General features: G+C 41.9%; 1 protein-coding gene across 1 annotated transcript in view; it reads left to right on the forward strand.

Annotated features, from left to right (window-relative positions):
* LOC140916102 (uncharacterized) overlaps positions 1 to 15,757 on the forward strand; it is a 219,126-nt gene extending 203,369 nt beyond the window's left edge. The window contains exon 6 of the mRNA XM_073357154.1: positions 15,660 to 15,757. Within this exon, the coding sequence (XP_073213255.1) occupies positions 15,660 to 15,675 (16 nt within the window). The 3' untranslated portion in view covers positions 15,676 to 15,757. The remainder of the gene's footprint in view (positions 1 to 15,659) is intronic.
* The last annotated feature ends 310 nt before the right edge of the window (positions 15,758 to 16,067 follow it).

A 16,067-nucleotide genomic window follows, 5' to 3' on the forward strand; every position in this document is an offset into this window, starting at 1 on the left:
GTTGGACTAGATAACCTCCTGAGGCCTCTTCCAACACTAATCTTCTATGATTCTATGATCACTGCTGGCACCCTTTCTGGTGATCTCATCAGAGAGTCCAACATTGGGTAGCCATAGATAATCAGCTACCCTCTCACTGATTCAGGTGGTTGCCTCCTCATTACTTGGGGTGGGGGGAGGGGAGGGATGGGTGCACTGGTAGAGTGAAATGATCGAGTGCTGCTGCTGTGCATGTTGCACTTGCTCTATGGAGAACCAGGGGACTTGAATCTGTGAGGTTGACAATCTGGCATGTTTTATGAGCACTAAAGTCACTGTAATAGAAATCAGCCTGAATGGAGTGGCACATTGAGCTTCCATCAATACAAAGCTGTAGCTCCCATTAATGTTAATAGAAGCTACACGCTCCCACGGACTCTTCCCTACGTGCAAGGGAAGAGGAAAAGAACCCTTCGATTAAAGGACTGAAAATAAATACATCCTGTAAATAAAGGCAGCTGATGGGCCTGATTCTCTCTTATTCCCACCAATGTACTTCTGGAGTGAAGCCAACTAATTCAATGGAGTCACATTGGTGTGAACCCCATGTAAGTGATATCAGACTCAGGCCCAATGTGTGTAGTCAAGAGGAACCGTCCTATATGTGCAACTGGAATTTTTTTGGTACTTTTAGGGCTAAATTCAGACACTATGTATTTCAATAATAGTGTTCACATGCTTACACCTGGCATGAATTTGGCCCATAATTGCCAGTTCAAGAAAGGCCAGGAAGAAGGAATATTCCTGTGCCAAAACATCAGTGTGGAATAGCAACTCTTTCATCAGTCTGACAATAGCGATATGACTCTGTGTATCATTAATTAAGACAATAATAAATGAATACAATAGCCAAGTAATAGTGCTGCAATGCTTTCATGTATGAATTAGAATGTGAATATTGAGCTTTTCATTTCATGGTTGAAAAGTACATGAGTTGACCCAAATATTAATTTCTGCATTTCAGTCATTTACACACATGGGTCAGTAATCATTTCTTGCACAAATGACTTTTCAAATGAGAAGCAGTATATTGTAATGGTCTATCATATTTACAAACTTCTCATTGTGTTTCAACTTAGCATTTAGTGTTTAAAATATACCAGATCAAGAATTGTTTGCCAAGTACAATACAAAAGTAGCTCATATACAATGCAGGGAATATTTTCTTTTACTGTTATCCATGTTTTATAGAGTTCATAAACCACTGAGTGAAATGCTTCTGCCCAGGGCATGCCCAGACCCACATCATGTGAAATGGGTACATTTTTTTTAGTGATGTTTCTGGAGGTCTGACAGCCATCTTAAGCACTTCTTTGTTCCTGAAAATCTCACCCCTTTGAAAACCTCTCCTGTGAATATCTAAAAGAGTTGGACAAGCTACCAATGTTATTTTGGAAGTTCTGTGTATCCTGAGGGGTTTTTTAGTTCCAGCATGCAACAACAGCCAACAAAATGCTGAGGGTGGGTTTTTTTCCAATTACTTTGCAAAGCTAAAATAATACAAATAACCTCACTTTACTTAATAGTGTTGACCTGAGTTCATCGTTTTGGACTAGTCAGTGGTTCCTGATTTTCATTGGGCAACGTGTCCCAATGAAATCCTGGTATCTCCAAGAAAACCGTGTTAACATCGCGAATTGATCGAGGGACTAGTGCAACATTTTAAACCTGCCCCAGCTGGATTAATTTACACATCTGCCTTGTTCAGTAATTATAACTACAGAGATCAACAGCGCACACACACACACACACACACACACACACACACACACACACTGCACTTTGTTCTCTTCTAGTTTATCTGTTGCTGTCTTTAATCTGGTTTGTGTACTTCAAAAAATGAGAGTCGAGGTCATTTATTAGACAGTTCTTGGGAGTTTGGTTTTGTGATTAGAAAGCAGAAACGTGATTTGTTTATATAGAAATCATTCTTGTCAGTAAATTCTGCTACTGCCTTTCTTTGATAAAAGGGCAAAAAAGATGAGATTTTAGGAAGTGCATTAACTAAGAACTAACTGCCTAGACTTCAGCTGTCAACAGTGTGTCCTACGTATACACACATATGTAGTTGTAAATACAGCAGGCCAGTGGGAAAAAACAGTTGTGAGTAGAAATTTCTCCTTCGATCCCTCCAAACAAATGTTCTCGTTTTTTTCTTGATTTTTTTCTCCCTTCCCCCCCTTTTTAAGCACAATGTGTGGTGCAAATGATTGTTATTATCCAAAAGACCTTACTTGCTGGCTCGCTGCATCTCTGTTTATGAAATGCCATAACAAAAGTGAGCTCACGCTTGTGTGCTTCCAATGCGTGATGTTCCTGTGTGCCAGATGGGCACTTTCATGACTGTATGAGCGTGGATTATTTCATTTCCTACATCTGGGACTCCAAATGGCTGCACAGAATGCCACAGGAGAGAGGCACAGATTTTCAACTGGGGAAGCTTACCTTCACAAGGGAACCAACTGGCTCAGAGGGGATGAAGCAAAGAGGCCCCGAGTGCTATCTGAAAGTTCACATAAACTGGGGCCTTTAGAACCAGAAACAAGACAAAAATAAACAATAACTAATGCGGGATGTCAGCTGCCGGGGGGGGGAGGGAAGGGGGAAGAGTGGGATGAAAATAAACCATAAGCAGTTTCTTGTCTGGCCATACAAGATGTGTCTAGAATTCTGTTTTGCATTCAGCTTAGTGACTATGTTGTGACCTTCAGCTATCTCTAGATATTACAACTTCTACAGATAGCCAAAGAGAAATGTCCTAAGGAGAGCTGGCATGTATACATCATCTTGGTTTAATTTGTACTTAATATTGCTCAGGCCCCATTATGAAATTGTAGGAAGGAAGCCTAATTAACAAAAAATACTACAGTGTCGTGGCGTAACAGTCCAAAACACTATAGGTTATAATAGTCTTACTGCAGGGTTTGGGGCAATTACTTTCTAAACTTTGGAGGAGGGGGGGGTTGTTTTAAATAAAGGAGCAATTTTTTCATTTTTAAAATTCAAAAACCTGGGGACCAGATTCTCAGCTGATGTAAACCAGTGTCGTGGCATAGATATACATCTACTGAAGTGCTGGCCCAATATCCTTTTGCAGTACATATATTGCAGTCAGAGCCTAGAGACAGGCGTCTGTAAGAAAAGACTGAATGGCCAATCCTGCACATTTGGTTGAATAAGCTGCGGACAAAAAATACAGTTAGCCTCATGCTTCATTTGGAGTAACAAAAAATTAAAAGAATTTGTGACACCTAGTAAAAAAATAAACAGCAGTTGACAACGACTTTGCATAAGATATTTACAAAGCACAGCATATTACTCTTTGCTCTATCATTTTCACATCCTCCTCAGTTTAAAGCAGCAATTTTCTGCAAGAACAACAGAGAAAAAAAACATGCTTTACACTGCTTATATTAATTACATTTTTTCATTACCCGTCATGTTTTCTACAGGCTTGTGTATTATTCCTGCAAAATGTAATGAAACAAAAAGGGGGGGGGGGAGAATGGACTTCTGGGAAATTTTCCAATTCTTGAAATGCAATGTTAATTGAGAGCTATTTTTAGGCCGGCACAGCCAGTGCAGGACCCAACGCCATCAGTGTATAGAATGAATACAGCCCAGGTGCAGCTGTGCCTGGGTAAGGATATTGGCTTTCACTGATGGAGAAAGAGGGAGAGAAAATAGTTCTCAAAAGGGTCGATGCCTCTTGGGTGTCAGGCAGTTGCTCTTACTCCATGTGAAGGTCTCAAAGCAGAAATGAAAGGAAAAGGTGCAGAGTTGGAACTATGCCAGGGCCCACCACATCTGAGCCATGGAGGTCGAAGAAGAAGCACCGATGGCTCCCATGATGGGAGGTCAGATATAATGAAAGCGGGCCGCTCTTGTTGTTTTGGTGGCTGAATTCCAGCTCTGAAAGTCAACAGAAAGTAAAGTCCAAAAAAAAAGAATCAGAAACATGATCCCTTAAATTTATATATATCTCCTAAAAACGCTGCCAAAAATCAATTATTTTAATTTGTATATAGCACAGTCATGTACTGATTTAAGTTCTTTTGAAGTGTTTTAAAAGTCATTGCACAAAGCCATCCTCTCTCCCATATGCAAAAAATGAATTGAAAACCACAATTTCTAACAGTCACTTTGATCGCAGTGAAAAAGACACGGAGGTCTTGTTCAAGCAAATCTAAGTTGTTTGACTGGGAACCCTTGCTGCAAGGCCCAAGAACCAGCGTAGTTCCCTCTCTCCCCAGGAGACAGGTGTTCAATCCAACTGCAGGATGCAAAGACCAAGGGGAAATAGTTATTGGTATTTGTGTCTGTGTAGAATAGCAGATGGAGGGTCCCTGTTAAATAGGCAGAGGAGGAACCTTTGGTGTGTCCCAGATGCAGCTAAGATAAAGGGGGGGAGGGGTCCTCTTGATTGCTCTGGGGGTTGACGTTATCTCCACAGAGCAGTTCATTCTCCACACACATGCCCTACTAGAGGCCAAGCAATAAATCTAAAACTAGCATTTCAACCTGCCCCGGTGGTCTGGTGCAGCTGCAGATTTGGCAACACTGAATCAGCCACTGACCATGAAAGTGACCCAGCCAAAATTGCGCCAGGGTCTCCAGACTAACAATCTTTTCACCCAAACGAACTTCTGGACCAATGCACCACATAAATGTGCACACAAGGAACAAACTAGTTATCGAACACTGCAGTGCTGTAGGGGCCACAGGTTAGCTGCACTCGCCCCTCCATATAGCAGACAGACCACAGTGTATATATACAGAAAAACCTTCAAAGGCTGGGGTTCCGCGGGGAAACCAGGCCCACCCCACAAAATCCCAGTCTGAGCTGCAAAGGAGCTTCCACAGTCAGCTTCAACAGCTCAAAAGCTTGGAATGGGCGACAGGGGATGGATCACTTGATCTGTTCCGTTCATTCCCTCTGGGGCACTCAGCATTAGCCACTGTTGGAAGACAGAATACTGGGCTAGATGGACCATTGGTTTAACATCGTATGGCCGGTCTTATGTTCTTAATCAGTGCTCTTGAAGCATCTCTGCAATCTTGTATGTAAATGTTGGCTTCCCAGTATATTCCAAATTGCTTTACGTTGACTACATAGTCAGCATATTGCATTGGATATAAAATGGTTGGTTAGCATGAGTCCAAAGTTCCTGCAGTAATACAATAGTTAATGGAAACATCTTTTGGAAAAATGGCTTCCAATACTCTAAGAGTTTCTTCTTATTTTGCAACCATGTTGATCACTCTGTACTGTGTAAATACTTCAGATAGAGCAAAATTGCCGTTATCACTTATTTATATAACGTAGGCCATGTACTATTGTGATGGGCACCTTAAAAGTATATTTATTTATAATAATAGTTAATAGAAAGATGTTTTCCTCACTGAATGATTAGAAGTACATGTATGAGAAGACATATTTGGATACTATCCTCCAGTCACCAGATATCATGTTTTTGAACCAGAGAGATTAACCCAAATTGCTTTGTATCCATGCTGGCACTATGTAGTTAGAAGTCCTTGCCGCCAATGATAACCAGATGGCAGAATTATCCAGATTATACATTTTATTCCTCTGTTTGTATTGGTTTTATTGGAGACTTGATAACCAGCTTTGTAGATATGTGATGCTCCCCTTCAGGTTACTTGCATTCTGTTACTTCTCATTTACCGACTCCCAGGTTGTTGTGGGGGTTTTTTGCCCTTCTGTAGTTATTGCAGTTGGTTGAGGTGCCCCACTCGGACACCCCGCCATGTCTCACCTCATGCCTCCTTGGGTTGCAGCACACTGAACATGCCTCAGGGCCGTGCTCAGGAGTACTCCAGTACTGCTGCCAGTCCAGCCCAGCCTGGCCAATACAATAACACAGGTTTCTGCTCTGCTGTCTTCGCCCGCTCTCGATTCTAACCCCTGCTTGACAAATCAGAAACAGGACCACCAACACCAGACTGAAAGCAGCACATGCTCAGTGACCCACCAAGTGATTTTTACATGGCGAAGTAAAGGAGCAGTTGCGTTTTTTACCTGAGTAGCCCTGATAGATACCAACCCTGAGATAGTTCACACTCCAAATGTCTCTACTGCTAAGATAGCAGTAATAAATCATAAATATATGCTAACATGCTTTCCTCCTATCTGACACATTGAATTAAGACTGTCGAGCTCAAACATTTATAGCAGAATTGGCAAACACTTCCTTTTAGGTATGCAGCATCAAAGCCATTAACTTTTATAGTTAAACAGCACTTAAAGCCAAAGCAAGGCTTGTACGCTCACACACAAAGCGTGTGCCCACACTCACCCAAACACACACACAAGGCATAAGAAACTGTCAGCTGTTTCCTGTATTCTGTTTGCAGCCACCTTTGGTGTAATACTGGCCTGCTTGATGTCAATAGGAGTTTTGCCATTGACCTCAGTAGGGCCAGGATTTCACCCCTAGAGTTTTTATTTTTTACCCTGATCAGCTTGCATTGCTATTACGTTTTAAAGAAGGTCACAGGTGCACCTAAAGAATTTCAGTAATAAGCATGTCTGAGGTGGCTGTGCAGCATGGGATAATTCATTCAATAGATGGGATTTCAGCAGTGAGAAGGGATTCTAATGTTACTTTGAAAATTTCACTTTAATATGTTCATTTTCTCTTTCAGCTACGTGGTGAATTTAAAAGTGACCTATAGTGGGAAGTCTGAGGAGTCATGCGTTCTCATGGAAACATGCCACCCCAGCCCAGAGCCCTAATTTTAACAAGCATGAACAGTCATTTTGATAATGAAATCACTGTACCTAATTTAGCCTTTAGTCAAAAGAGTCCTCTGGCTTTCAGGCTAAGGAACAGATTTTAAAAAGTCTTTGGGCACCAGATAGGTACCTAATAGGATTTTCAAAAGTGCCTAAATGCCTAACTACCATTGGTAGTTAAATGTCTGGGCACTTTCGAAAATCTCACTTGTTGCCTATCTGCATCTTAGATATGTAAATACCTTTACAAATCAGGTCCTACATGACTTGCCTGCCCTGTCTTTCCAGGTGTCTTTTGAAATCCCAGATAGTTTCACATGGCAGTATTCTGCACCTCTCCCTTGTCTAAGGATATATGTAAAGTTTACTCCTGGGAGTAACTGACAATACGCTACCGTGTACACTCATCCAAACTGTTTAAAAAAAGGCCCTTGTATATTTCATATGAAGGGACTTTGAAATTCAAACTTGGAAAATTTATAGCAGTAGTCCCACAGGGTGAGATCCTTACCCCTCCCTTCCCCCCACCCCCAACTCTGCCCTCCTTTATGCCAGATGAACAGTTTGGAGTGATGTTAAGGGGCTCTAAAAGCCCCAAATCTGGCTGGGGAAGGATTCCCCTGGCACAAGCACTGTGAAAGACAGCCATAGGGCGCCCTGGGGAGTCTGTTTGCACACTCTGGCCTAAGGGTGGAAAGGCAGGGCCTTATCACAGTAGAGATTCCAGGTAGCACTGCACTGCAGCCCGAAGGCAGCCGGGGACAGAATACTTTCAGAGTAACAGCCGTGTTAGTCTGTATTCGCAAAAAGAAAAGGAGTACTTGTGGTACCTTAGAGACTAACCAATTTATTTGAGCATGAGCTTTCGTGAGCTACAGCTCACTTCATCGGATGCATACTGTGGAAAGTGTAGAAGATCTTTTTATATACACACAAAGCATGAAAAAATACCTCCTCCCACCCCACTCTCCTGCTGCTAATAGCTTATCTAAAGTGATCACTCTCCTTACAATGTGTATGATAATCAAGGTGGGCCATTTCCAGCACAAATCCAGGGTTTAACAAGAAAGTCGGGGGGGGGGGGGGGGGTAGGGAAAAACAAGGGGAAATAGGTTACCTTGCATAATGACTTAGCCACTCCCAGTCTCTATTCAAGCCTAAGTTAATTGTATCAAATTTGCAAATGAATTCCAATTCAACAGTTTCTCGCTGGAGTCTGGATCTGAAGTTTTTTTGTTGTAATATCACAACTTTCATGTCTGTAATCGCGTGACCAGAGAGATACTGTAACTTCAGACCCCACAGCTGTCTAATTCTACTGCGGCCCATGCAGTAACCCAGGATCAAGAGCGCATACTGGTGTTTTAAAGCCACCATAGCCCCCTCCTCTAGGGCTGTGAGTTGTGTGTTCCAACTCCTAGAGACACAGCACAGTGTCTCACCCCACATCTCCAGAGATGGGGAATGGGCATATTACAAACATTAAATAAATACTGTACTGGAGTCTGAGATGAGAAGAACCTGATTATCTATCTCAGAGTCTTCCACATTATCCTTCCGTGCAGTATGTATTGTCTTACAAACACCAGATGTTCAGCTACAAAGATCTTCCTTTCTAAAAGTTTTCACAAATACAAGACTGTCATACCTGCCTCCAGCTCCCTTTATGGTAATCTTGCCCCTACCAGAGTAACTTTCTTATTGAGTTTAAAGAGCAGCTAGGGGATGTAACCAACTTCCAAACAAGATATCAAAATCATTTGATATCTTCCAGGCCAGCTTGATGAGCCCCAACCTGGAGAAAATACAGCGCTATCCATCAGCGATTAAAACATGGACCAACTGACCATCTGGTTCCCCGGCAGTCCTGTCAAAGCTACCATTCGTTGAGAAGGATTTGTGTCTGAGATGAGGCAGATGTGATGGCTCTACGGCATCCCTCAGCCACATCCCAATTAGACATCCCCTTCCTCCTGGCTAAACAGGGACAATGTTTCCCATCAGCCCGTACCCCATTGCAATTCCCTTTCCCGTGGCCAAGTAAAGGGAAAGCTCCTGAACCAGACTGTGCCTGGCTTGGCTCTTTTTGGGAGTGGAAGCTCTATAGTAGTAAGAGGCTAGAGCAGCTGTGACTGCTGGATGTTACAGCTGAGTGCAGGTCTGTGTGGGACTTATGGGGGAGCCCAGCAGTAGCTGGGCAGGAAACCAGTGAAAAGGGAAGGGGCCTCAGTGAGAGTCACCAATAGAGCCTGGCTTGAAAATTCACAAGTGCTTATTTGCTTGAGCAGAGACTGGCCTGGAGAAAGAACCCTGGGCACTCAGCCTGAAGAACCCCTCCTCCTCCTGGCCCCAGGAATCTGGTCCAGAACCACTACTGCTCACTTTGAACCATAATTATATAAGGCTTTGTACCTAGGGTATTTGGAACCTTTCCCTTTCCTGGTAGTCCCAGTAAAAACCTTTCCATGTGCCTGCGTGGTTACTGGGATGCACCGGGGCTAGCACCTACAAAGCCTAGTTGCTGAAACATCTACAATGCTTGCCCCTGAGACGTGGTCTGCTGGACATGCTACTGACACCCTAGGGGTTTGTAGTACAGCGTAACCCCAATAAGCTATCGTTCTCTGAGGATGATTTGTGAATGAGATGAGGCAGGTTTTTCACTGCAGGTGGCAGAGGGGCTGGTGTCAGCATCACTGTAAAAAAAAAAAAATCTGATCATGGAGTGTAGTAGGGCTGATCAAACAGACTGACTACTTGAGCACCCGGAAAAGTGAAATGGGAAGTGAAACGTGTCTGAAATACGAATCAGAAACCACTCAGCTGTGCACATGCACAGTGCAAAGGAGAGCTTTCTATGCATCCCCAGAGCATTCGAAACACTCAGGGGCTGGCTTTGGCCACTCCAACGTGAGACTGCTGTGGCTTAATAATTCTGAAGTTACACGCATTAAAAAAATATGTGGCTGATTCTCCACTCCATTACACTGGTTTTATGCCGGTGTAATTCCGTTGAAGTCAATGGAAGTATGCTGCCATAAAACCAATGCACCAGGCCCTATATGTTAAAAATGGTCGTTTCCTCTTGCTACTTTGGGGGGTCCATTGCCGCTGTCTTTACCCTGCTGCCATGGATCACATTTTAACCCTGTAATTTCCATTCAGATGTTCTAACTTAAAATATTCCTGAATCTGAACTAAATAAAACTCACCACCAAGAAAAACCCTACTCAAATCCCAATATTATCCGAAGCCAAGTATTGGGGTATTTACCCTTACATAGAGGATATCCTTTGTAATGGGGTACTGTGCACAAAATAATTGCAAGGTCCATGTGAGAGTAGTTGGTTTAAGATTGCAGGGGAAATAAACTGGAATTATTAATTGCAGCCAAATTCCTTGTGTTTGTTAATCCACCCTGTCTGAATAGCCTGTACCCAAGTTGTATTTAGCTCTAAGTATGTCAAATACTCCTTTATGAAAGATGTTCTAAAGGACAAAAATCATCATTTAGGCTCAAGTGCATTGCCTGAGCTCAGAATAATTCCACTCCCATAGGTGAGTTTTTTGCTCTAAACAACCGGCGTTGTCTTGTTTATCATGGTGCTTTCTTTATAGGCCTTCTTTAAAAATCCTGGCTTTCTAATACCAGAGGAGATCCACAAATATTAACACATTGTTGAGAAAAAAAATGGGTGAGAGTGATTAGCCCAGAATGTAACAAATCTAAAAATAAATTGGCTTTGTTTTCAGCTATTTCAGACCAACGGGGGTAAAACAACTTTAATTAGTGTAACAGGACAATAGGAATTAAATTGGCTTGGTCACAAGATTTTTGCAGGATGACACTGATGGTATTACTATCCAACTTCAAAGATTTGGAAAGATGTTGCTACTAACACTGGAGACTAGAAACCTGTTTTTCATCAACTAGGCTGGCCTGACAAATTAAGTCTGTGGAGTCATTAGATTAAGATAAGAGCTTATCTCCTAGACTGACATTTATTCAGAGGTTTTTATACTGCTCAGCTAGTAATTAGTGCAGTTGAATTTTTAACACGGCTTTGTCCAGTCACTTGACTGTATATAACTCAAAAATACAAAATAATTAACTGGAAAGATTTTAATTTCTCGAAAAGTTAGATGATGCTAGTCTTAAGCAACTCTGTGATTTAATCAATTGCATACAAAAAAAAATGGAAGCCTCCCCTTATATTAAAACTTTAGGCACTATACTGTAGGGATCTTTTCTCTGTGGGTTCTGTAATTTCTTTCAGCCCAGACATCTTGCAAGTCTATCATGTTATAAGGGCATAATCATAACTGTGGTCCTACTGATTAATGTTTACCTGCTGTTTTGCTCACCTAATTCAGTATACCCGGCTATGATTTCAGGCGAGAGTTTCAAAAAGACTTCTGTTTCATATGGCTGATTTCCCTATATAAGGTTTATTTTTCCTGTTCTAATTTTGTTATAAAAACAAACTGATTGCTTCACAATAAACTAGTATGTTACACGTGGACATGTTCTGCCTTAGGTTAACATAGCTCATATTTTTAAGGCAGCTTATTTCAGTAATCTGAAGAACCAGCATTCAAATAATAATTAGTGATTAAATGGGTGAGGCCTTATTTATGGAACTTTGGCAGGTTTGTTATGGCTGAACCCTGTTGTTATTACTGCAACATCATTTATTATGTCCTAAGTGCAGACAGCTTAACATGCTGTAATTGTCACCTTTAAAAATAGACAGCCAGTGAGTGTTCCACACTAGTAAATTATAAGTTCCTCCAACTCCCCTCTTTCCATGAGCACTAGTTCACTTGTGAAAAAAAAAACATGGAGTCTGGAAGAACCCCCACCACACACACACACACACACCCCTGATTTCAAGCAGTGCATTTGTAAATAACCTATTCCTCTGTAAATTGTAGACATTACATCACCATCTTAGCATATATTCAAAGGTGTGACATTTATGACAACAAAAGGTAAAATGTAAAAGGTGAGTTTAAACATTTGGACTGGATACCACACTCTCAGGGCAATGTCTGGAGCCTTTGTCACTGACCTACTGCATGCAGTGCAGTTGTCACCATGTCGGTCCCAGGATACCAGCAAGACAAGGTGGGTGAGGTAAACAAACCCCAGATCTCTTTAGTTCTAAACCATTGTGTCATAACTCATTCTTTAAGCACCAATATTAATGTCCTGGTTTAGTCAGGTAACTAGAAGGCACTACAGCCAGAGAATATATGTGTGAGGGGTTGGAGAATGGTTTGGGGAGAAATGGGTTCTTACCCTAACCATTTGTGCAAAACACCGAAACAGCAAGTTTGGTTTGATGTTTATGTCAAGACACAGGGATGCTGTTTTCACCACAAACTGCCCTTCAAAAAAAAAAACACCCCAAAACCTAAACCTAGTATTCATGCTAGAATCCAAGAGATCTGAACACGGAAACAGTGTAGTAAAAGCTACATACATGTAGTAAAAGCTACATACAGGAGACTTGATGCCTTAACTGTCTGAATCAGGGTCCCAAGAAAACTATTCACATCCAATGACTGCTTAGTGGCTTATGTGAAATGAATTGGTGGTCTCAGTCCAGTTCCAAGAGTCTACCCCACAACCACCACCATTACTGAGATCCTTGTTGGCAGTGCTAGTGGAGAGGGCTAAGGACTGAGGGGATCTTAAGCTTAAACTATCCATAGAGGTGGTCCCTGCTGGTCAGACTTGAGGTATATTGGCAGGGAGAGTGGCAAGCCATGTTACTATGATGGGGGCATTTGTTCAGTGTGAGCTCTGAAGAGCCAGCCTGGCCTATCAGGTGAAGCCCCTGGAGGTCGGGCAGCACAGCAAAGAATTACACCAGAAGGACCCAATGGAAGCTAGTAAATAGAGGCATATAGTAGCTATACAAGGAGAGGAATGGAGTTTAGCACTGAAAAAAAGGTGCCAGCAAATGACTATAACTGTGCTTAAACCTGCCTAGCATTTTCTGAGTCTCTGCCTTGGGCTGGTGAGCTCTCTTTAGTATTTGGTCAAGATCAGTTGCGTGAGAGAAAACCTTGTTATCAGGTCTCTATTGCTCGGTGATTCCAGGTGATTTCTGAAAGGACAGAAAAGGCAAATGTCCTTATTTAGCCACAACTGCACTATTAGTTTCCCAAGAAAATGCTGCCTCTTAGTTAGATCTGATCATACTTTGTGAGCCTTTGGTAGCTGAGATTGGTGACTTTGTAGAATAGATAATCAATGCCAGAAAAATATACTTGCCCCGTTATAAACTGGAATCTATAAACACACAGTTGTTGATGCCAAACATTTTAAGTGCAATAAATTTTTTTGAGACTTTCACTCAAACATCTTGTTCCCTCTGCAGTCAAGGTGAACGTTGAGTAGCAGCAATACAATCCACTGTTTCTGTATTCCACCAGTTAAATTTTTACCATACATTGAGCATTTCCCACAAATAACAACATTTTGCACTTCTGTAACATCGTACATCCTTGACCTCACAATGCTGGCCATAAAAGTGAGTAAACTTCCTTATTCCCACTTTACAGCTGATTTAAATGAGAGGGATATGGGGGGAGGGCTAGCTCAGTGGTTTGAGCATTGGCCTGCTAAACCCAGGGTTGTGAGTTCAATCCCTGAGGGGGGCCATTTAGGGATCTGGGGCAAAAATTGGGGATTGGTCCTGCTTTGAGCAGGGGGTTGGACTAGATGACCTCCTGATGTCCCTTCCTAACCCTGATATTGTATGATTGAGATACACAGAGTAACAGCTCCAACTTCAATAGAGGCCACTGATTTCGGGTGGCTCAATTTCTGGATGCCCAACTTGAGGCATCTTTGGCCTGGTTTTTCAACTGGATTTACGGGTGTTTAGTGCCTTTGAAAATCAGGCCCAGGGTGCCTCAGGCAGGACACCCCAAAATTGAGCCACCTAAAATCAGAAACCTCTTTGGAAAAAGGCCTGAGTGATTTGCTCAGTATCACAGAGTAAGACAGTGACAAAATAATCAATAGAACTTCTTTTCCCTCATCCCCAGCCCTGTGCCCAGTTCACCAGGCTTTGTATAAAGGGCTTGCAAAGACTTTTCCTCACATATCATGGGTGCTTCCTAATTTTAATTTTACACTATGCAGTAGTCACCAAACATTTCACTGTGGGGTGCAATTGCCAGTGTGCCAGATCCTGAGCAAATCACATCCACTGTTCTTTTGTAGCAGATTTGTGAGATAATAGATTAATCATGTGCTGCAATGTCAAAAATAACCTGGGGGGATAAGGTTATTAGAGGAGAGCCATTTGAGGAGGGGGGCGTTCTCATCAATAGTCCTTGTTTGACTTTGAAAACAATGTCACAATAAGACTTTCAAAGTGTGCTGTTGCGCCAAGTAATCCAGACCACACTGTAAAAACAGCAAGTTTTCATCTCCACAAATATCAGCTGAATGTTGAAGTGTAGATGATTTTCAGGCAATTTCTTTCGCTCCCTTCAGAGGATGAGATGTAACAGAACTGATCCATTGCATCTTGTTTGGAATAATAGATGACAAAATAAAAACCTGTTTTCAGGCTTTAACAGCTGCTGGAAATGGAGGTATCCAAATCAGGGAAAGCATACAGCCCATGAGTACAGTCAAATATACTTTTTGGAAATAGCCATTTGCATCATGTCAAATATTGCTTAACATTTTTATAAAGCTCCCAAATGTCAAGGCCATGAGTAATTTGAGTAGCACTGTAGCTCTTGTTCCTCTCTCAGACTGATTCACAGCCTCTTCGTAGTGTCTCAAAGACAGGCCTAGTGTTAGTAAGTATAGAGAGAATATTCTCCCTCCACAGGCCCAAATTCTCTTCTGAGATACATGTGTAGCACTCCCGCGGACGCCCCTGGGAATTGGGCCTGGGTAGTGGAGGGGAGATTTTGACCCCACATGTGTTGCTATGAATAGCAGCTCTATTTATCTCGACAAGAGGCCTGAATCCCGCCATCGTTTTTGTATGTAAAACTACCATTAACTTCACTAGCCCTTCTACCTGCAGAAGGATGGCAGAATATTGTACAGAGACTAAGTCTTCTATGTGATATGTACCCAACAATTTGTTTTTCACCACAGTAGCTTTTCACTATCTATAAATCAGATGGAACATAGCAAACATTTCCTAGCTTGAAATGCAAAGTGAATGTTTTTAAGACATGCTATTTTATTTTTTTCTTAACCAAGAACAGCAACTGAAGTATGTGACTAAAAATATGTACCACAGCATGTTCATTAATGACTTGCTCCAAAGATCTTATGGTAACTGGAGTTTCTTACAGAATCTTTGATCAATTAACTCACTAAAAACCCATGTTTAAATAATGTTACGATTGTGACAACAATAAAATAACTGATAAAGATGAATGGCTATTGCAGTGCATTTGAACTGCTCTACTTTCTGAACTAGCTTGAGCTGATCCCACTTCCGTAGTGAATTAACTGTTTGAACTCAATAGGTCATTGTGTAGCTACATGTTGAAACATATATGGGATGCAATATCATACACTCAGCAAGATGTTCACCTACCACAGTGATGAGCAAGGCATAAGACCCTAGCTAAATAGCATGCAAAAGAGAAAATACTCCTTTAGAGAAGTGTTAGAGAATTAACACAATTAGCAAACTGTAATAATGTAGCTGAGTAAGTTAAAGCACTACCTGCAGAAAGTTTTTATAAAGTAGATTCTATAAATACATACTGAGTGAGGGAACGTCTGAGGGGGAGGGTTTGTGTCTGTTTTCTGATTGGGGTAACTCTCTGAAGTGTCTTCTTTCCCCTATTTTATTCTCTTTCAAAGGACCCATATCCTGTGACACTACAAGTGCTCAGCATCCCTCAGGACGCGGTCCGGAATCCCTATCCTTGGTCTGGCCAAAGAGGAATTGACACAGCTGCCTTCAGAGCCTTCAATACCTCCTCTGCATGGGATGGCATGGCTCCCCTCAAGGTGTGAGGAAGTGGGCCTGGCACCCAAACTCGGATCACTGCACGGCAGCACAATGCACTGTTTCTAGTCTATTGGGCCAGTCCAGAGGGAGGTTATAAAACTCATAATTTGATCCTAATATACCATGAAGAACTCTTTGTAAATCAATATTTAGAGACTTTGGCAGAAATCCTTAAAGATACTTAAGCAGTTTGCCATGCTGTGATATTTTCAGCCTAAAGCTAGGCACCCTACAACGCATGGGGAGCATTAGGTGCC

Source organism: Lepidochelys kempii, chromosome 8 (genome assembly GCF_965140265.1).
Source record: "Lepidochelys kempii isolate rLepKem1 chromosome 8, rLepKem1.hap2, whole genome shotgun sequence".
NCBI lineage: Eukaryota > Metazoa > Chordata > Testudines > Cheloniidae > Lepidochelys > Lepidochelys kempii.